This window comes from Anser brachyrhynchus (genome assembly GCF_964034855.1).
Source record: "Anser brachyrhynchus genome assembly, chromosome: 13".
Lineage (NCBI taxonomy): Eukaryota > Metazoa > Chordata > Aves > Anseriformes > Anatidae > Anser > Anser brachyrhynchus.
Genome location: NC_137708.1, coordinates 13,948,613 through 13,971,240, shown reverse-complemented (window position 1 = coordinate 13,971,240; position 22,628 = coordinate 13,948,613). Strand labels below are relative to the sequence as shown.

At 44.8% G+C, this 22,628-nt stretch overlaps 2 protein-coding genes across 2 annotated transcripts in view; both read right to left on the bottom strand.

Annotated features, from left to right (window-relative positions):
• Window positions 1-279: 279 nt before the first annotated feature.
• Window positions 280-6,597, bottom strand: VMA21 (vacuolar ATPase assembly factor VMA21). Its single transcript, XM_080554047.1, has 3 exons — window positions 6,445-6,597; window positions 4,622-4,731; window positions 280-3,443 (listed from the first exon to the last, which is right to left on the bottom strand). The coding sequence occupies exons 1-3, from the start codon at window positions 6,495-6,497 to the stop codon at window positions 3,301-3,303; spliced, it is 306 nt and encodes a 101-aa protein (XP_080410173.1). The 5' UTR covers window positions 6,498-6,597; the 3' UTR covers window positions 280-3,300.
• GPR50 (G protein-coupled receptor 50) overlaps window positions 3,203-22,628 on the bottom strand; it is a 119,279-nt gene continuing 99,853 nt past the window's right edge. Inside the window, exons 4-6 of the mRNA XM_080554036.1 lie at window positions 15,747-15,816; window positions 6,445-12,899; window positions 3,203-3,443 (exon numbers count right to left, since the gene is read on the bottom strand). The gene's annotated coding sequence lies outside the window, so the exon portion shown is untranslated. The remainder of the gene's footprint in view (window positions 3,444-6,444; window positions 12,900-15,746; window positions 15,817-22,628) is intronic.

Sequence of the window (22,628 nt, the reverse complement as noted above, 5' to 3'; positions counted from 1 at the left end):
GTTAAACTGATTTTGAGAAGTTCCTGATTTTCCAGTTCTCAATTTCCCCTATTATCTTTACTCTTTATAATCTTGGTAAACATTCCAGGAAATTTCTGCTGCAATCTCAGTTTCAAAATGCTTGCTCTAGCTAAACTGTGTAACTGTAAACCTATACAGAAGCAATGGACTCTTACTGAGGTTTTCAAGTACTGAAAGGCCAGGTTTCCCCATTTTGTGTTTTTAACAGTTGTTTCATATCCATCCCCGGTAATAAAATGAACAAAATTACAGTACCACTTTAAAGTACTACATCATTACAAACTGTATATCTTTTTAATAGAAAATAAAAGCACCACAACAAAAATATTGATTACTCCACAGCTTTGATCAGTTTCCACATTTAAACAGTATTATTTAAGCTCTAGAACAATCATAATGACCATTACACAATAAAAAAGATGAGAATTAGCTTTGACATTAACAGGGACATGAGGAAATAGGAAAGTAAACACTCAACCCAAAGAGACTGCAATAAAGCTCTTGAAATAAAATAAATCTTAGTATTGTTAAGGCACAACAGGAGTCCCAGCAGAGCATCTATTCCATGTACACTACAGCACGAGGCTGCAGTTTCTGTTCTTTGAGCTCTCCAGTCGCAGGGTATTTCCACCGCTCGACTGCTGTCATTGTACCACTTACCTGAGTGGTTTTCAGCTTCCAAGCACAAGCAACATAAAACCCCGTAGTCCATGACCATTACTGTCCATAACTGTCCAGAGACTCATGAATTACCTCTTCTCAGGGAGAACACTGGGGATCAAAGCATTACCCTTAAAGACAAAGACCTTCCTATGGATGGATTAGTGCTCAGCTCGTTACCCACCACCAGTTGCTGAGATATTATAGTGGCTATATGTACAGCACAGGTCAAACTCTTCAGATTTTTGTTATAATTATAATAAGCAATTATTTCCTTACTATCCCTAAAAAATTAATGTCTAGGAACTCTGGTACATGGAACACAATGGGTATAGCACTAGACCCAGCTAGTACAGAACAACTTCTTTCACATTTATACTCTATTATAAATGAACGTGGCTATTGAACAATGCCATAACTGATCTACTTGTAAGTTGTGCTATTCATGAGCATTATTGAAGATATTACTTAAAAAATTGTTCAGCACAAGCATTTATTTACTGGACCTTGTATTGCAGGGTAGTTCCTTAGTAAAAAGCAGTATTTGTTCTACAGCATCTCTAAACTGGAGAACAGGAAGCCAACATGGCAACGTACAAACTACTGAAATTTGTATTTCGGGGCTATGACGCCGTTCTCCAGCTTGCTGGCAGCAACCTAGCAATGGACTTCCGGATAAGAAAAGTTAATGTTTCCACAATCAATGTAAAGACTGATTTGTGCTAGCATTACACTCCTTTGTAGGTCTCCTTGCTGATGCTTCAACTACATCCCAGCACGTGGTGTGTGTTTTTGCACACACACAGGGCTGGGGTGAAGGTAAGAGGAATGAGCCCTGGAAGCACATTCTTCTAGCTCCTGCGCATGGATACCTGATTTGTCTTATTTATGGGTACGTTTTACAAAAGACAGAAGTAGCAACAAAATCATTCCAAGTCCTCTATTAAGCAAAACATTTCCAAAAATGCTCAACTAACACAACAAACTGGAAAACTCAAATTAACAGAAAGACCTCAAGTACAATAGCTTAAAAGCAACTGATAGCATTAGCAGAGTTCTGCATATTGCTGGAACCTTTTATCTGCAGAGCATGGAGCTTGCTAGCACAGCACAACAGAGAAATGAAATTCAACTTATTATTCTATAACACAAATTTCACCATGGCTTTACTACAGAAAATTTTCACACACAACTGAGGGGAAAAAAAAAGATCAATATATTGCATCAATTCAACCTGTACAAGTTTGTATTTATGAAGAGAAGCAAATTTGCCATAACGTGATCACTTGTGTTCTGCTTCATAAAGGACATGTGCAGATGGCTACAGTTTTGTTTTCTCCCTCACATCTTGCTTGTTCCTCTACTGCCCATTCGTGCGGGTTGTTATAGCTGTTACTGTTATTCCTTCACCACAGGCAACCCAGTCACATCCTTCAGCAATTATCAAGGACATACACAGGAGTAAGGACATAAAAATATATTATGCCATTTCTTTTGCTTCATCAAAATTAATTGTAGAAGAGTGGAAAGATGAGCACTGCACTAAGACAATTGCTCCCAAAACATTACAAAAGGAAATTAAGACATTAAATTTTACACCATAATCAAAAGTTACATTTGAAGATGCGAAAAAGTGAGTATTCCAAATTAGGAACACAACATGTGAATTCCTAACCAGTTCTATTGTTGCAATTACTTCTAAACTCAAAAATACTATTTTTTTCCCCTTCCTCAAGGCGTAATTTCCCCTAATAGAAGACAAAACTTGTCTAGTATTTTGACTCAAATTGTAACTGCACTTTAGGGTCACTGAGCACATTAACCATGCGTTACTTTTTAAATAACCTATTCACCCTGCATGATTATCTGTAATTTGAACAAAGCGAATTACAGGCGTCAGAAAGCAGCACTGTATAGTGGTGAGAGGAAAGTCAGAACACTTTAACAGACTTCAGAGGTTGCTCCTTAATGAGTTTTTCAGAGAACATCTTCAGCTTTTTCTGACATCTTTCAGTTCCTAAAGGTAAAAAGATTCTGCCCAGTACAGCACTGCAAACAGCTGCCAGTTCAGTTATCGCCTTTATTCCACCTCTGCCAACAAAGTAACCACACATGTAGAAACCTGAGGAATTCGCACAACAGAATGCACAGCTGGACTGCATGCTCGTAAGTGGGGAAACTAAGAAATCCCATCTTGAATTTAATTGGACAGTAAGTCAGATATATTGCCTTTTAACTAGCAATTCAGTTACTTGAAAATGTAACGCTTGTTTCATGCCAATATTATTCTCAGAAAAGGCCAGAAAAACACTAGAGAATGACAAAAATAGTTACATAATTTTTTTTTTTTTTTAAAGTAATTACTTCATTCTGATTTCAGGTAAAGACCTCCTTGGCTCATGCTAGCAGAAGCTGGCTACAGCCACGTACAACTTCCGTCAGCATCTGACAAAATACTGCTACACATCCAGGACAAGCACAAGTCTTACTGCAACTGAACAGAATCGAGACATTAGCCTCATCTTTGTACACAAGTATTATACATTTTGAAGAATGTTTTTCATTCAACCCGCAAAAATTGTATGTACAGTCTGTAGGTATTAGACGACGGTTTTCTTTTCAGTCCTGTTTGCCTTCCCGCCACTGTCGAGTACCTTCGTTCCACGCTACGTACACAAACAGAGCAAGTACCACATGAACAGTAACTACAGCAACTATGGCAGCATAAAAATAGCTGTCTCTGTTGGACATTCCTAAGGTACCTGAGGAAACAAGAGAAGGAAAGAGTATTAGTTGTCAATGCTGAAATAGAAGATGACAACTTTTTCAAAAGACCAACATTTACATTTATCGCTGTATCAAGAGACTGATCTCAGGAAGATTCATAGAAAGAATGCACCATCCGCAGACCTCAAAAATATTTCCGGAATAAAGCAACACTGCAAAATATTTATAATACCCTGACTTTGAAGTCAACAGCTAAGAGTTCTACAACATCCACTTTTTATTATCCAGCACCAAACAAACCTCAATATCCTTTTTTCACGAGTGTAAATCATTGTGGGGCAGGAAGATAGAGGGACAAAATGATTACATAGCTTATTTGCTGCTATAAAGAATAAGCCTGTGTAACAACAATTTAGAGAACTTCTACCTTCCAAATTTAAGCTGTAAAACAACTCACCACTTAAAATATATGACACCTCTCACATGAAACAAGCCTTAAAATACCAGAAGACAAAACATCATTTCTCTTCATCAAAAAGCAACGAAAAGGCAAACACCAAAACGACACCCTCCCAAACACAAATCCGATCCTAGCAATGCTAACAGATCTTGCCATTAACTAAAGTTAAGGCTCAGCTTGCAACACCTGAGGTTAAAAAAAACACAACAAAACATAATACACTAAAAATACACTTGAAATTTATTTAGCAAGCTTTCAGCTTCATCATTCAGAACTACATATAGCAGTAAACACCAAAGGAGAACCATCCTGGAGGACCTTCCAACTTAGCTATACACTGAAACGGCTCTTAAAAGCAGCTGACTTCAGTGGTTTACATTTAAAGCAGCTATGTTTTGAAATGCAGACAAGTTCAGTAAGTAGCATTAAACTATCTTGAAAAAACAATTAGTTTGCAACAGCTACAGGAAACATATCCCTGATAATTCTGGTACAGCTCTGAAGAAGTGGGGTGTTAGATACCCTTTAGGTAAAGGGAATGCTGTACCCATATATGACAAAACCACTGCTGAACAAACAGTAAATATTAAATTGCAGACCACAACGCAAGGAAAGATGCATCAAATATTTATATGACTTTCTAGTTCAAGTTAGACATTACAGGATTTTTCGTTTAAGGAAATAAATGTTCCAAACAAGGAGAACTTTTCCTATTTCCGTAATAGTAATGCTAATTGGCAGAAACAAAATTACCTTCAAATATATAAGCCTTTGATGAAAAATACAGCCCAACAGGTAATGTGATCATTAGAGCTGTGAAGAACAGAAGTGTTCTTAAAGTTGATGTTAATGAACCCTCATTTCTGAAATAAATAAGAAAAGTTACACATAGAAGGAAGTCAGAGTATACGTGCCTGACACAGGACAAGAACCAGAGAAGTAAGCCATTTACTTTGCAGGAATTAAGTGCACCTGGAAGTGGTGAAGACTGAGTATGCATTTACTGCCTGCAACGGAAAGCCACAGCACTGAGACTCTGCAGTGACTCTGCCCATTAAAGTTCACTAACAAGGCAGGTAACAGTATTTAGACTTCTATTACTGTTTTGCAAACACTAACAACATACCAATTTCATATTAATGCTATTAAATATCTAACATTAGATAATGTTATGTATGTTGTGCACATGCGTATTTTACACCAGAACTCCCAAAGTTCCCTATTTCCTTTGGAAAAAACTAACTACAAGTCTATGAAAATGACAAACACTGCAGACTCAAACAGATAGGGAAGTACGTGGAATGACTTGTAAGAGCTTACTATTGGAAATTAAGTTCCTTTTTATTATGCATCATCCCTCTATATTTAAAATAGTTTTCCACTTTTCACTAAGAAAATTGGAGCAACCATAGCATTAGAGTATCAACCTAGTACACAAAAGCCTCAGTAACTTTTTTTTTTTTTTGCCTTCCCAGACCTAAACTTCGACTAGGTGATCTTGGAGGTCTCTCCCAACCTAGATGAGTCTGTGATTCTGTGACTTTGACCAAGAGAATCATACTGACGGAGTGTGTAGCAGGTAAGGTCTCCCTGGAATTTGTCTGCTAGAACAGGTTCAGTATTTACAAAACAACGCGTACAGCTTGTTTTGGTGTGCTCCTACCACTTCTCAACCGCTCTGCTGGCTTTATTACTTTATGTGGCAGTAAACATGTAAGCCAACCAATATCCTTCTGACTTCCAAGGACTAACAGGCTCAATGGCAAAGTCACAAAGGCCTTCAAAGTCCTTAAGACTGAGGCACAAATATCCACCAAAGCCAATTCAAGTCAGGGATGCACAATTCTTAAAACTCCCAGATGTCTACAGGGATTTCAAAGGCTTTATCTAGAGATATTTGCACCATGATATACTGCATAAAATCACGTTCCATCCTTGACATTTCTTTGGAAAAGTGAAAGCAAAAGACAAACAAAACCTCATTCTCTGAGGGTCACAAAAAGACAGCGACATGTGGCCACAGACAGCTTTTACATCAAAGCCAGCAGCACTTTTTACCAGTTAGGCCCCACTGTCCTGACATACCTTTAAGTCGCATATTAAATAGCTTAAAGAAAAGCTGCCCAGAACCTTTCCCTTTACTACAGCTTGCCCTAAGTGCTCTCTGGGTGGGACGCACAACCCCTTTGAACCTTCCCTATCCTTCAGGCACAGAAACGAGAGCCCGCTCCCTGTTCAGACACCTCCCCAGCACCTCCCCGCACGGACACCACACGCCGACCCCCACCTAACCACCCACAGCCCCAGCGCCGACGAGCACGATTCCCCCTCCTGCAGGCTTCCAGCGCTCCCCCAGCCCACCTACCGCCCCGGCCCAGCACGGCGCCCCTCCTTAGCGCCTCGTAGCCTGCCCAGGGCCACGGCAAACCCGGGACACCCCCAGGGTCCCCCCCAGGCCCAGGCCCAGGCCCAGGCCCCCCCCCGGCGGCCTGGCAGCACCGGCCCCAGCCCCCCCCCCCCCCACCCCGGCGCCTCACTGCGAGCCGCCCCCGGCTCCCCTCCCCGCCCCCCCGCACCTCAGCTCGGGCGCGGGCAGGCCGCCGAGCGCCGCCCTGTCGGAGCGCTCCATCGCCGCCCCTCAGCGCCGCCGCCGCTTCCCGTCACCTGACCGCGGGGCGGGCGCATGCGCGGGGCCGCCCGTATGGGAACCGCGGGCGCCTCTGCGCAGCCGCAGCGCGGGCTGGGCGGGGCCGGGGGGGGGCAGTCGCTGAGGGGAGGCAGCGGGCGCCCCTCAGGGGTTGGGGGCGCCCGGAGCCCTTCACGAGGGTCTCGTTGCGTTCTCTCAGCCCCCAGAGGGGAGCTCACCGCCTCCACGCACACGAGGGCTGGTTATGGTTCCTCCCGCAGCCAGAGGGGACATTGTTGTGCGGGCATGCCCGTGGGTGCTCAGTGAATAAGCACACAGGGCTGCGAGTCGCGGTGCACAGCTCCTGGGAGCCATTTGGTTCAACGCTGCCGCTTAATTGAACCTCACACGCCGCAGCAATAAGACATTTGTCCCTTTTATGGCAAATCCATGTTGCTGTCTCGCTGCTCGGCCAAGCCAGCTGCAGATGCTCTGAGTCACAAACTCCACACATGACTTTCCCCGTGTTTCCCTGCAGGCACCCAGCGCTGCTCCTTGTCCCGGTGCCACACAGCTCGGGACCTGGCACAGCGGCCTCGTCCTTCCCTCGTGGGCAGCTGTCCTCCTTCAAACAGCAAGATCCAGCCCCGAGCCCCTCCACGCCTCATACTGCTCAGGAATACCTGATCAAACCCCAGCCAGCCGCTCGCCAAGTCCAACCCAAACGTACGAGCAGGTTTTGTGTATTTATAGATTACCAAATGATTACAAATAATTTGGCAAAAACACCGGTGCATAGTTAAGATATAAATCAGACGACTGAAAAGGATGAAAGGAGGTGCCACAGACACTTAATGGGTAGATACGTGGTGTTCTTTCCACTTCTGCTTTGGCTTTCCTGTTTGCTTCCCCAGCAGGAATAGCAGTGACATAAGGCAGCTTAGTAACAAACCAAGGAAACAAAAGTGGAATGGTCTCACATAAACCTACCATAGAGATGCATATCAAACGTGAAAAGGCAGCAAATCACTCAAGGCCTAACAGCACAAGTCATGCTTTTTAATATAAAATTACTTCACATCTCATCCCATTCTTTCATCAACTAGACTAATAACAATTTCGCTGAGTAATTTTCTGCGTGTTCAACTACTGTTCATGAGCACATAAGGGAAATACAAAATTATTATACATGTTTTACAACTGAAAAAATAGCTTTTTGTTTGCGTTTTTGTTTCAGTTCTTTTAAAAGATCTGGATTTATTTTAAGATCTGGAAAAGGACTACCTGCTGGTGAAGGGATTCCCATTTGTCCAGGAAGTGGCAACTGCAGTGAGGAAGCGTGCTAGCCTGCTGGCCCTGGCCACATACCCCCAAAACAGAGAAGCGAGCCTGTGCAGACAGGGTGCTCAGCAGTGCAGGAGCACTGAGGGTGCTGCTGTTCTGGGGGCTTCATCTCAGAAGGTGCAGAGCAGTTGGGAAGTGCCTGCCGGAGCAATACCATCTAGTGGCAGATGGAGAAAGGGAGTCCCACAGCACGTGCAGAGCTGGAGAGCAGAAAACCTACAAGATAGCACTTAAAAACAGAACCACCTGCTTGTGAAAACGTGTAATTTTCAAGGCTTTTTCTTTTCCTCAGTAATGCCTCAAAATGAAAGATACAAAATAGATGATCAGAACAGCAGCTGGAGCAGGGAAGGGACCACAGTAGGGCCAGAACAGACACAGGTTACAAGAGCTGATCCTGCAGAAGTGCTGAGGGACCCCCTGGGTCCAGCTTTTGAAATGAGATTTGCTAGTAGCGAGCAAGCAGTGCCATGCAAAGCCAGCCTTGAGGCTGTTAACCACACACTTAGACTCAGCCAATGTTTTAACATGGTTAGTGCTTAGCCCTGGAGGTGCTGGTGTAGAAGAAAGAGCAGGTGTGAGATTTTTTTTTTTTTTTTTTTCAGGCCATGGTTTGCTGTGGTCAGAGGAAGATACATGATGCTTGTGACCAGATTCGCAGTGCGGAGGGACAATTCCTACACAGAGAGCTGGAACTTGCAGGAAGCGATAAGATCTTTTATTACACCATCTGATAGAGTTGAGGAAAGAAATAGACAATTCTAGGGGCTCTCAATCTTTTTCTGCATCATAAGGACTTCTGTGCAGGAACGCTGTTCGTTTTTTCCAATGATGCCAGTTGATCTAATTGAAGATATTACCTCTTCCTACCAAACCTTTCATCTTTCATTTTCTTTAAGTCATCATGGCTCCAGCAATACTGCAAAAAACTCTCTATTATCTGTTTTGGGAACCTCTGTGCCCCAGGAAGAAAGAGATGCATTTCAGAAAATGTAAAATATAAGAATTGGCTAACTCTTCATGATACTCCTGCCCCAAAGCCCAACTTTTCAAAACAAAGCACAGAGTGTGTTGCAGACTTAGCCATCAGCTTCTGTGCAATTAGAACTAGAGTAATGCTGGTGCTTTGGGTTAGCAAAGAAACGATTTATATGGGCTTTATAGGGGTATAGTCCCTGTTAAAATCCTGTTGCCTATTCCCAGGATAAGTTAGAGCAAAGAGCTATGACGCCCTTATTAGCAAATGGAGCTTAGAAGTCTCCCAGTCTAATTTCCACCTCCCGCTATAATTGCTGTCATTTTGCAAAGAAAACATAGGACTACTGATGGAAGTAGCAGCTTTCCACATGCGTTGTGAAATACTCGAGGCATCTGCATTAAAAGAGTGGGAAAGGCTCCATTCCCACAGCTGATATAAATCAACCTGTATTTACCCATTGCAAGTGAGACTCTAGACACTGAAATTGAGTGAAAAAGGGAGAAATCCCCTTTGTCTGTAGCAGCAAATATAATCAGTCTTATATGTTACATGCTTACCCCAGGAATTAAGCAGGTACGTGACGTTGTTTAGTGGTGTCCAGAGAAGGTTGACTATGCAGCTGATGTTGTGGAATTGTCTGGCAGGTTTGAGGAGTACTTTTATTTAAAAAAAAAAAAAAGGGAAAAAAAGATGCACACAAACCACAGCTGCTTCCCTCTACTCTTGGGCTCATAGCTGGCTCTGGGAAAAATTGAAGAGTTTTTTTTTTGTGGAAACGGAGAACCACAGAGGTGACATTCCTATTCTAGAGAATTTAAAAAATAAAAAATAAAAAAGAGCCAAGCAGCCCAATCCAGTGTGCCAGACAGCATGGGAAAGTCCTTAGAATTTGACATTTCTCAGGGAGCTGCAGAGGGAAAGGTTTGTCCCTTGGGCAGGCTGCTGTGATACCTGGCACCGAGTTCAACTGCAAAGCCTTGCAGGGCTGGGTTGCCCCACAGCATCAGTACATCCAGGGTCTACCTCTGAGCTCGAGGCCAGGTAAAAATCTGTTCATTGACTGTAACTTGATCACGTGAGCACACAAAAAAAGTCACAACTACTTTCACAGTAGATTATTCGATAAAAATTGACAGTATTGTTTAGCTGAGACAGATCACAAGCCCTTTACCTTTGCCAAAAGGATTTTATCATGAAGGGGAGATTATTTTTCTAGGTAATCCATATGATTTCAAAGTAAAAAATCTCCAGCCAAGACAGTACAACTGGGCTGCTCCAAGTGCCTGGAAAAAGCAGGAAAAATTTCAGACTTTTCTATCTTTATATCCCAACCACAGAGGCATGGAAGCAATAGCCGTGCCATCTGTGTTTACCCTGTGTTAGGTGTTTATCTCCACTGTCTGAGATTCTCTGTGGGATTTCCCTGCCCCTCTACCAGAGAACCAATTAGTGCTGAGGCACAGGCACGAGCTCTCCCCGCAGTCACCCGCACGGTGTCTTTGCCAGCTGGCCCCGGAGTGGCTTTGGGCTGCTGCAGCCAGCGCTCTGCAGGCACCCAGCAGGCACAGCCGGGCAGCTCCAGCTCCCAGCAGGCAGCCCAGAACAGCCTGCTGCTTCTTGCAGTGTTCGTAGGCATCACTGGAAGCAAGATGTTGGCTTGAACAAATACAGCCAGGCAATTCCTTATACCAGCAGAGTAGGTTCCAGGGTTGGCACACCCGCTGCTAGGCAGGGCAGGATGTGGCCAGGGCCAGAGGGCACTGGGAGCAGCAGGGAAGAGGGATCCATCAGTATAAATAGCAGTGGGTTGTGTAACAAACATTAAATGGGGTCCCCCACTCCACAAATGTAAACAAACTGGAAAAAGCAGCTGTTTCCTGGCCAGTTCTAGAGATGGTTTATAGAGTATGGAAATGTGTGTAGGGTTTATAGCTTGAGTAATGTCTACTCATAAAGAGGATGTTGTTTTATGCAATGGGAACCGTAAGAATTTATGCTTATTAGCTCTGCCCATACCATGTTGCTCTGGGATGACAGCCCTTTTCCTTCAAAAGACTTCCTCCGTGGCAGGATTACAGCCACGTCTTGCTTACAGGTGAGCCCAGAAACAGCAGGAAGAGTCCAGATCTCCAGTGAATCCTTCAGAAGCGTGAACCATTCCCCTTCAGCTTTGAGACTGATATTATTAGCAGAAAATAAGAGGGAAAAGGTCTTGTGTAGTGGGGCTGGATTATAGCCATACCCACGTGGCTTTCCTTCTGTCACAGAGTGATTTCCGCTGTCAGACAGTTGGGTTGGCCAAGCTGTTACGTTACAGCCTCTTCACCCGTTGCATGCAGTCAGACGACAACAGGGTGATGCTGTTAGCTTTCTGTCCCGATACCACTGCTGATGTGGGAAGATCCACGGCTCCCCACCTGCTTCAGAGCTCGCTCTAGGGATCTAGCCCCATTATTTCAGCAAAGAACTGGAACGCGTTTTACCGTCATCTTGTGGAGTCAGAAACAACTAAAAAATCCCCAAATACTTGAAAAGGTTACCTGATCAGCCTGATGGCTCTAAGAGTGAAATAATGAACCAAAAATTACATCTCAGTGCTGTGATTGTAGTCCATCAGGAATGGCTGAGAAGGGGAGTGAAAGTATAATTGTTACCATTATTCATATGCACAAATGAACAGTGGTTGGAAAGTCTTCCCCTCCCCAGGTCTCTGCTCTTTGCAGACCTGTAATAATAATACAATCACATCAGCTACTTTTAACGTGAAGCCCTTGAAAGGACAGTATAGCTGTAAAAGTACTTCCAAAGCCTACTGAGTTACATGAATGCAAATTCTCTGTTCTGAATATAAACCAATTTATGAAATACAGTCTTCATTTTGATTAGGAAAAGCTCTCAAAGTCCAAAATTCCTTCCAAATGAGTTAGAAATCAGAAGTTTCTGACTCCAACCAGCTTGCAGCAGACCTCTTACTATCTTTTTATAAACACCTTGGGAATTCTTTGTCCAAGCATCGTGAGTCTGTGAGACTAGAGATCTTTGAACAGGTCGTAATGGAGCAACATAATTCAGCTAAATACTTCTTTGGCTTCAGGTGAACCATAAGACTTTTAAGCTAAACAGAAAGGCTGCGTTTAGAAAGACGGATAGATACAGACAAGCACATGCACATGTAAGAAAGACAGTGTTCGGGAGTAAATAATCTATCACAACAATTAGTGATACTACTATATGAATGCACCGTGTGGGAGGATTTAAAAATCTGTCATTTCTTTGCTGAAACAGTCTTAAAAGTGGAGAATCTCTGATGAGCTTCACAACATCAATTACAGGAAAATTGCTTTTCCTTCTCCCTGCTCCCAAAAATCTCGATTTTATTTTCATTGGAACTGACAAAGCAAACAGTCCTTGTTCATCCTGTGTCCTGGAAAACACCGCAGAGATCCAGTATGCTGGGCCAAACCCACTGCAGAATTTATACAATTTTATAAAATTACCAGCTTTTCCCCTATCCTGTTACATGCTAGGCCATCCATCAGTATGACATTGATATTATTTGCATTCTCCAATAAAACGATTGGTAATATTCTTATAGCAATACAGGATGCCAACAGCTTAGGATGTAAGCCAGACTTCTTCAACTCAATTAAGAGAGTAGCTAAATTTTAACTGAGACTGTAGTTTCAATCTGCCCTTTGCGTGTGGCATCTTAATTAGCTAATAAAATTCTCCAAGGTCAGCTACACTGACAGGAGTTATTTGTTCTGATCCAGTACTCACCCAAAAGATATTTGGGTCCGGCTACAGCCTCAGTTTGGCTTCCAGGTGAATGAATACTACTCAAAGGAGGCTACAACGGTCTGTATTTAACTTCCTGAGTAGTGCAGCTCATAGTTTTTCCACCAGTGAGGATGGAGAGGTGCAAGTCGGGCCTCTTTGCCCAGCTTTCCTGCTGGGCGCAAGGAGGAGCAACTCACCAGGCAGATGCTGCAGAGTGAATCAACAGCTTGTCCTCAGTTGCTTCCCAGGGCTCTCCAGCTAAACGTTTTGCTTTAACCAGAGCACAGACAACCACTTTGTTCCTGGGAAAAGGCAAACATAGCACATGTCACTCAGCAGTAGCCACTGTACAACTGTACAGTCACGTATCTGCAGGGAAGGTTTCATTCTACGCTTGTAGTAACTTATAATGTGCTCTTGTTTCAAATGATGGCAAATCTGTGACTGCACGGTGTAGAGGACAAGTATACATCTGTTTGGTTTTTAACCACAGGAAGGATGTGGACCGTGAAAAGATGGGGATTTGGAGATCTTCCCATCTGGAGATAGATAAATCTGTGAGAGCCAAGTTAGGGCTGGTGAGCCAGAGAGATGGGAGGAAGTCACCAGCTTCCCTGTGCACTGGGTCCAGCGATGCTCTCCCAGGATGTGTGGAAGCCCTGTCCATGGCTCCTCTGAGACCTCACCAGAGAAGCGAGTCACAGCCTTTAACTCTCACATGGGAACACAACTGAAGCTCTCAGAGGAGTTCAGAATGTATAGGCTTCAGATCTTGAGCGTAAACTAACAGGATAAAAGCTGCCGAGCCTGCTATTGGAGACCCCTTGGCAGCCACAGGGACGGGCAGGGATCCTTGGAGCAGCTCTCTAGCAGGCAGCGAGGGAAAACACTCCACAGACCCTGGCTGGAAGGGATGTGGTTGTAGGGTGACATTGAAAGGGGAGAGGCAGCCTGCCTGTTGCACAGGCTGGTATTTCTCAGCCTTTCCCTCCAACACGAGGACCCCTCCTTCTGAGTGAAGATTTCTCATCACCTCCAGTCTTTTCAGTATCCACATGCAGGCAAAGGCATCAGTGCTGCCTCTGTAATTGGCTTGCGTGTAGGGACCTGCATGTTTTGAGAAGGTGATGAAGATCAGGAAGCCTCAGAGGACCTTGAGATGCAGAAGTCTGGGCAAGATTTTCTTTGCTTTCCACTATCATAACTTTTTCCATTACCTCACACCTCTGCTCCATGGGTTCCCTCCCCACACAGGCACACACTCCTGTTATCCCCATGAAAATGAGAAAACATCCCTTTCCCTCCACCAAGCATTTCACCAGGACAGCAAAAGATCACTAACCCTTCTCCCTGATCTGCAGCTGAACCGACTTCTTAAGTAGTGGAAGTGGCCCAGAAGTAGTTATCCACTTGCTGCTGTGTGAAATATAGCTTTATCAACCCCTCTCAGTAAAAACTGCAGGCACTAAGTTAGGCATTAAACAGGTTAGAAAATGTAAAATACAAAAAACTTCCCAAAAGAACCACATCTGTGCTTGGAGGCTGCAAAGGCAGCAGCAAATGGCACACACGGAGCACACCGTGTACAGGACACGGAGGTCTGAGCATGAGCTCAGCAGTAGCCCAAGGCTAGATGACGGATGCTTCTGTTTCACTGATGCCTGCCTGTGATACGGCAATCATTTTCTAAATAAATACTCCTCACATTTCATTGAATCTTATGCCTCTTTGTTTCAGGGAGGCGTTTCTCTGGCTGTCCTTTCCTTTGCTTGTTACTGGTTCTGATGAGGCTTAGCAGGAATTTGGCCTTTGATGGGCGTTTCGTATAATCTCCTATTGAGACATGGGAAGTGCTGCACCCAGAGGAAAAAAAAAAACCAAACATTTGTATTTTTATTTTTTTTGGTCAATCCTCCTTCAGTTGAGAAGGTCCCATTCAAAAATTAATCTGATACACTGAAAAATGGATAGAAGTGTGATGTAACTGCGGTTATCAGGAAACTTGATTAAGGATCAGGGTGTTCCTTTCTCTGCCATGGTGAAACTGTGATCCTTCCCATGAGAGCAGTAACTAGCAAACACGCTGCTGTGTTTGAAAGGAAGAGCTGCAGCCACCAGGAAACAGGAGGAACCTCTGACACGGGTCTGAGGAGACACAACTAACAGCTTATGGGAGCAAAGCGAGAGAGGGAAAGGTGGAGGGTCACACAGAGAGAAAGAGCTGCCGTTAATGCTGATACATGTCTCAGATCTGCTATCTAGCTACAGAACTAAAACTGCTGTTGGACACCCCAGGGACTGAGGCAATTCCTGGATGTAATACTCTCCACTGGGGGGGTTACGCAGCACGGGAACAGGTTGTCCTAAGAGCCATGGTGAAACCTCTGCTCTTGGGGGTTTCAAGGGTCAGTGGCATAAAGCCACGGGCCAGCGCTCGGCTGGGAGCTCCCTTCTGCCAGCACCGCCATGAGCCTGCGAGAGGAGCAGCAAGCGGATTACAGACCGAAGCTGAGACACTGGAAATCCTCAGGGACTGCAAATAAAATCCCGTGTTTTCTTATATAAAACTACAATTTGTGCAAAATAGCAATGGGTGATGGCTCAGAGAAATACAGCCCGATGAGGTGGAGGTTAACTCTGAGCCTTGAATTCCCAGGTTCGGACTCCCACTGCTGTTGACCTGTTTCTGAGCACGTGGGATTAGCAAACACCCTGTCAGTGGCACCTGAGCTGGAGCTGCTTTTTCCCTTATTTGAAGGCAATCGGTGCTTGACCATATCAGCACTCACCAGTCTCTTTAGCAAGCCAGGATCAGAGGGACTGGGCTTGCATTTTGACATCCCAAAGCTTGGGATATTGCAGATATTGCATGCTTTTGGTGCTTGCTTCTTTCATACAGCCAAACATCAGAGGGGATTTCTTTCCCTCGGGCTGGCAGCGATGCCTGCAGCTCCTCCCGGGGCCCCGCTTCTGTCGGCGGACCCGAGCGCGGAGCTGGGGATGCAGCCGCTCCCCGCAGCCCCGTCCCCAACACAACGGGTCCTGCCCGGGCTGTCACTGTCCCCAGAGCCCGGCTCAGCTCGGTTCAGCCCGGCTCAGCCTCTAGGTGGTGCTGCTCAGCAGGGAATGAACGGCCGGGGGGCACTTACCTGCCTTGCACCGTTTTAAGGCTCATTCTGGAGGCAGGCTGCACGCTTCTTCAAAAAAAATCACTTCTGGCTGTTAAGGGGGAAAAGAAAAAAAGTTAGCTTAATGATGCCATGCCTTATAATCCAGCCTCCACTCTTCATTTCCAGGTACTACAGCTTTACAGCCGGGGCTGCGGGATGCTAACAGAAGGTTGTGCAGGGGTTTAGGGACAGCAGGGGATGTTGGTGCTAATATCCAGTCTAGACTACTGCAGGTAATTGCCCTCTATCTAAATAATCTGTGGGTTTTGCTGTGATACAATTTTTTATTATTACTTTAACTGTAATGCTGTATTATGGAAATTACAACCTGAGATCTGAAGAATCTGTCCCACTAGCATTAGCTCTGTTTGACCAGCCAGAGTCTGACCTAAAGGCCACGAAAGCAGAAAAGACTGCTGTTGCCTCAGGTGAATATTGGCAGGTTACTGTGACCACACTGTAGGGGAAATCTGTGTGCAGAAATAGCTGTGTGAGAGTAGCCAGCCGGAAGGTGACAATTTCCCAAGACAGAACATCTCATCTCCCCAGACACCAGGTCAGGTATGAACACACTTCTCTTTCGATACACAAAAACATAATTACAGTTCCTGGAATTGCTCTGGGAAGAGCGCTGATAGCTCTCCCCTGTGAAGAAAATGCAGCTCACAGGAAGGCCTTTCTCTTTTCTTCTCCCTTTCTCTCACCAAACCATGCCTAGGAACTCCCTCGGATATGTATTTTATCACTCAGCACATCACTGCAGACCAGCAGGGCTGGATCCACAAGAGGCCGAACATTTGGTGCTTAGCCCACAAAAAATCCCACCCCCATGCACACATAAGATGTTCCTCTTACTTTTCTCACCTTCGGGACTTGACTCAACTGGTATTTTCAAAGCTCGCAGAAGCCAGAGCAGCAACCCATTTATCCTCTTCATTTACTCTGCCCAGCACATCTGCCCTGTTTTAGGGGTTGGGGTCATCATCCCTGACTGGGGAGAAATAGGCTCTGTTTCTGTTTCCAAATTCTAAAGTCTCCACTCAAAATAATTGGGACAAAGAGAGTCAGTCTCTGGGGAGTGAAATCACCTAGGGGAGAGAAAGCTGGGTTTTAGTTCCTCATCTTGCATCCATGTAGTTTAAAACCCATAAACGCCACTGATGATCTATCTGCCAAACAAACACGTTAACAGTGGTGTGCAATGGCAGCTACTCCGGGGACTACAAGAACCAGGGTGTTTCTGCTTGATGTGTGATCAGACCAGAGCAGTGAGATAAACGGACCTTTATGCTTTCCCCCACCGTATTGGCTGTTGTGGATTTTTTTCATAATCACAAGTAATCAAGGTGGTGTCATCCCTTGTTCAGCCCATCACGCTCTGAAATACCTTGGCTTGCTCCTCTCAATAGGCAAAGAAATACCGTGTTCTGCTGCTCAGGTTTTAATTTTGCAGCCTCGTACTCCACCACAAGGCCGGGCTGGTTTTATGAATTCTGATGAGGCTGCAGCCTAACGTGGCAGTCTGATAGCAGCAGACTGAAGGGAAGGTGGGAATTTAATAGCCATGGCCTAAGCCCTGAGCTGGTAATGAAGAAGGCTTGTTATTACTCATTTGCATAGCATAAAAATGAGATCCAGATCCAGGCTTAATAAATTCCTCCCCACACGAAATAACACAGTTATAGCCATTTCTATAAAAATGTCAAAGCATTTATGTGAAGAAAGTGTTCCTTCAGAGCATAAAACACAGTCCTAAAACTTAATAAAATAAGTTGTGTTGCTACACAGACTTTTTAAGTGCCACTCCATGACAGGAGGTGTGAGCTTAAGCAGCACACACAGCCAAGGTGTTAGACAGCATGACGACAAGAGCAGCTAAAGATACAGAGCTAGAGCAGAGGACACAAGAGCTAGAGCAGAGGACACTGAGGAGCAGGCACAAAGAAGCAATGCCCTGGGTGTGGATCTATTAAAAAGTTGCATTGCTTTTCTGGTTTGATGATGCTTCTTCCCTATTTTCCCTCAAGAAGCTCTAAGCCATCACCCAAGAGATTCAGAGAGAAAAGAGATGGGGCAGACCCTGCCTATGATTTGGATTTTTCACAAAAAAATCACAAAATCACAAATTTCCACAAAATCACTGCTTTCCTCATGTTCTTGTACACAAGAGACAAGAGGCTGGAGTTTACGTGATGCTTCTTTGTTGCATGACTAAGAGCTCTTCAGCACGGTTGTGTTTCTGCACTGGAGCTCTGTTGGTAGTCACAGCCACCCACTCAGCTCAGCTTCCACAAGCAAGTATCTCCAGTCGAGCTCCTAAACAGAATTTCTAAAATAACTCGCTTCTATAATAACTCACATCAGCCTGCTGGTGCTGCACAGGTGAGAGGGAACTTGCTGGAAGGAGCATGCATTGGCTGAAGCCTGGGAGCCTGCACTTCACAGGGCTTTTGGGACATTCTGCAGGGCTTGCCTACAGAGGGGACAATGTCATCAGTTACCTCGCTATCTTCCCTCCTGCTGCTCCCGTTGGTCCCTAAGGTTTCTGTGGGGAGCAGCTCTCCCACACCTGCTTAACCACATCCTCATCCAGCTTTCATCTGTTCTGGCTGTGACTGATGGAGGGGGTAAGTCCTACCTTTCCAGCAAACTTTGCTTCTCATTACAAAAACTGAATTGCATCTGAGCTGCTCCCAAATCCATCAGCCTTTGGAGCAGCCCAGCCAGAAAGCACAGGAGAAGAAACAGATCTGTGCCCATTGCTATCAGGATGTCATTCTAATGAGCAGCCTATTGCAGGCGACAGCAGGGTACTCCATCCTAAAGGAAGAATCTGAGAGACAAAGAAAAGCACTTTTGAAGTTAAGGCTTAGCTAGCAAAATATTCCTTTTTTTTTTTTTTTTTATAAAGAAACATTTCAGCCATCGAATTTAAACCCAGACAGATAAAAAAATTCTCATGTTGCAGTCAGGCAGCGTGCACAAGAGCTGAAAGGGAATCAGTACTCACCACTGCGAGCAACAAATCACTAGAATCCAATCTTGACCTGCGCCCAGGCTTTAAATACATTTTAATTAAAGAAAATGTAGAAATTGTGAGTACTTAGTGTTTCTGTAATGCCAATGTGAAACATCATTTATGGATGTGCAGGGACATGCAATAAAATACATTTGGAGATTGAATTTATTGCTGATTTATAGTTGTGGGTGCAGAACAAGCCTTATTCCTCACTGTGCCGCTGCTCCTGTCCCACACCTGTGCTTTGGCTTGAAAGACCTACCCTTAAACTGGGCTAAGAGAGACAGGCTTGTTGAAAAGGAGCTGGCTAGTAAAATGCTTTCAGACACTGTGTACTAAATTTATGTTCCAGGCAGCTTAGAAAACAGCTATGCTCACTCGTTTTAAAAATAAAACTGCCACTGCAGAAACACGCGCTGTTTCCATCACACCTTCATTTAGGGCTTAGGAAAGCGCCAACTCCCACACCAGATGTAGTGGTGCTGGCAGAGGGGAATTCCCCGTAGCAGATGAACCCGGGTTTGCTCACTTGGACTCTAAAAGGATGATGAAGCCGTCTCTGGCCTGAAACTCACTGCTTGGTGAGGCTGCTTCCTCAGCCCTTCCTGTGTGAGGGTCCCAGGCCTCAGCCCGGACGCGCTGCCTCATGAAGTCTGCTCCATCGCAGCCAAGCACTTGCAGGGCTGAAAAAGAGGAACTGATCAAGAGAAGAAAACCTCTTCCTCACAGGAGGGCTCTCAGAGCCTGGTTAAAAGCAAGGAAGGTCGAGGTCACAGGCAGGGGAGCTGGCTGCCAGAGCAGGAGAACAGGAGGGGATAACTCCTGCTCGCAGAGCAGGCCTGCGGCGACAGAGCCTCCGCTGGGACTTCAGTCACATCCGAGGCTCTGACCTTTCAGCAGATAAACAGATTTTCCTTGCCCCTTGAAAGGGACCTGTCTCTGCACCAGGTTCAACACCTCCAGGCAAGTGTGAAGCAGCTCAGCTGTCACCTGGCTCGTCCCTGTGATCGCTGAAGGGATCAGCGCAGATGAAAACTCAGACCAAGCGCGGCTTTCCCGGCCTCGTGCCAACTTCGCTGCATTTCCACAGCTCAGAAGCACTCTGATAAACGTGTCTGGAGAGAAACATTTCAGAGACGTAAGCTTTGCACCGTCTGCTTTTCCAGTTAGCTTTTTCCCCTGAAGACATCTTCTTAGACAGCCCATGCAGTTTCTGGGCAACACAATGAAAGCATCCATACTCATTAAAGCAACCTTTTATTAGCTTTTTAACAAAATACTTTTACCAAGGGGAAAAAACAGACCACCTAGAATTTTAAAAGCCATTTTCTCTAGTCCCTTAAGTTACTCTCAGGTGTCATAACGCTCCGATAACAACAAGATCTTCCTGCCCTACAAAGCACGTAGGGAGGAAAGGCTCTAACAGCTGTGTGTGCACACCTAGTAGTACTCCACCCTCCCCTTCCCACCAGAATTTCAGCAGATTGTTAGGCTGCCCAGGGGGAATATAGTTATTTCAGTCAGCCCACAGCAGGTAGGAGAACTGGCCAAGTGGAAAGCAAGCTGTGAATTGTCTGGGAATGGACAGACTGAATCCAGTGCTCTGCCACACACACAGACGTGTTATTATGTTCACAAATATTCACAAGTCGTGGAGGATTTGGGCAGGCCGTGGTTCTGCGAGATGGGAAGAATCAGTTTTTAGGCTCAAAGCACTCAATCAAAAACATGACAGCCACAGGACACAAAACACCAGCCTGGCACCAACCCAGCCGACCGACTCAGATCTGCTCAGGACTTTCCAAGGAGTGACTTTGTCCCAGAAGACTTAATGCCAGATCAAATATCAGCTGTGCTCCTGCAGCCAGCGTAAGGCACTGAAGCTAACACACCATCACATGGCCACAATCAGATGTGGGCACTTGACTGTGGAAAAAGTACAGCCTGGAGATCTGAAATCACGTGGAGCCTATATAATTAACTGAAAGTTTCCACTAATGGTTTAAGCTCTGCTCCCATGCACCAGACAATACTGCGTATTTCTGTGTGCTTATTTGGCTGATTTGGGGCAACTGGAGGAATAACAGACTGAAAACTGAAAATTTCCAGATAATTTAAAATTTCTCCAGCTACAAAAAGCTGTGGCTCAAACTGAAGATTTTCAGGCTGTCCCAGAGCTTGGAAAAGCTTCTCGGGCAAACTGCACAGCCCTGGCAGGACATGCACTCCAGATCTGGCTGCAGAGTTCTCAAACAGCAGTTCTCCTGCATTTTTGAAATATATATATTACACGTATTTTTTTAAACATGTATATTTGCCCACAGCAAAGTCTAGCAGAACTGGAAGACTGGATCTCTGTGATCCCACCACAACGACCAGCAGCGTATCCTTTGAAGGAAGGAGAGCACAGCTGCAGCTATATATACCCCATTCTCCACATGCGTAGAAGCCATTCTCCTTGAACTGAGGGGTTTATGATGTACAGGGAGAACAAATCATCCTGGACATATCTGGGGAAGTCCTACACTCCCTTGCCACTCCCTCAGTAAACAATGTGTAGCTAAAATAAATTGAAGAGATGAGCAGTAACTTATTTTCCCGTCTGGAAAAGATAGTTTAACTACTCAATTAAATATTGCCTAAAGCCATATATTGCCTATTAGAGTAGCACATCCCATCTGCAATACAGACAGATCTTGGTCTCTTATTACTGGTCTTCAGGCTGTCTGATACTTAAAAATTCTAGTTTAATTAGATGATACCTTCCACAAATGCTAAGCTATTGGCATAAGATAATTAAAATAGTATTTAGGAATTTCTGCCATCCAAGAAACCTTCTGTAGGAATCATATGTTCTCTTACACATAATAGCAGGTTGCAAGCAATACTGAATAAACAGATGACATTATTTCCTAGCTCATGTTGTTTTGAAGTACAGGGCTTCAATCTGGGCTCCTTTCTCTCCCCCCCAATAGTTTTCACCCAAGACCATCCACAAATCAGATGTTTGTGCAATATATTTCATCGATTTCTCTGAAGTGTTTACCCAATATTGAAATAGACTATTTTAATACTGAATTAAGAAGCAAGTATCTCCATTATGAGGAGCTTTAATTCTGATTGCAGTTATTATACCTAATTATAGCTGTCTTGAAACAATACAGCGAGTTGGAGAGGTTTGGGTGCAACGCCTGTACGGGTAGTCAACTCTTTGATGTGCTGAAATACATTCAGTCATTCCCCTGTCAGGTGTAATGCTGAGGAGCTCTGCTGGAGCATTAAAACGGCACAGACACGTGCCTTCAACACTTTTGCAGAAGTGCTATTCAGGAGGTAGCTGGGCAGCCTCCCGGAGCAGCATAAACACAGCCTTGCCCTCATGTACCACCAGCTTTTTACCAGGTGGCCCTTCTGTAGGCTAGAGAAAGTAACAGCACGCTGCAGGCACCCACCTTTAGATATTCCCACTGGGTCCACGTGTGTTACCGCCCCCTTTTCTTGCATGTGGGAACTGGGAGGATGCAGGTGAAGAAGCAGCAGCACAAGCTGTGCTCAAAGCGCGGGTGACTCACCTTCCCCCACCTTCCATATGCCTCACCCCATCAGTAGTCCACCCTCCGTAGGATGATGAAAGGAGGTTTGCAGAACGCTGCCTGGAATACGTTTATATTTAAGGACTAGTTCAATCGGTTCCTTCATTTGCTTTGTCAGATGATTTTCCATCTCTTCACCCCCTATCCACCTCCACCATCTGCTACCATCTGCTTAAAAGTTTGGGGGAATTTACACGTGATCGAGAATTTTGCACCGCAAATACAACTGAAGGAGGTCAGTCTTTTTGC

Coding starts and splice junctions, on each gene's coding strand:
- VMA21 (XM_080554047.1), bottom strand. CDS start 6,497: ATGGAGCGCTCCGACAGGGCGGCGCTCGGCGGCCTGCCCGCGCCCGAG. Junction 4,732..6,444: donor CTGCCCGCGCCCGAGCTGAG/GTGCGGGGGGGC, acceptor TATTTATTTCAG/AAATGAGGGTTCATTAACAT. Junction 3,444..4,621: donor AAAGGCTTATATATTTGAAG/GTAATTTTGTTT, acceptor TTGTTTCCTCAG/GTACCTTAGGAATGTCCAAC.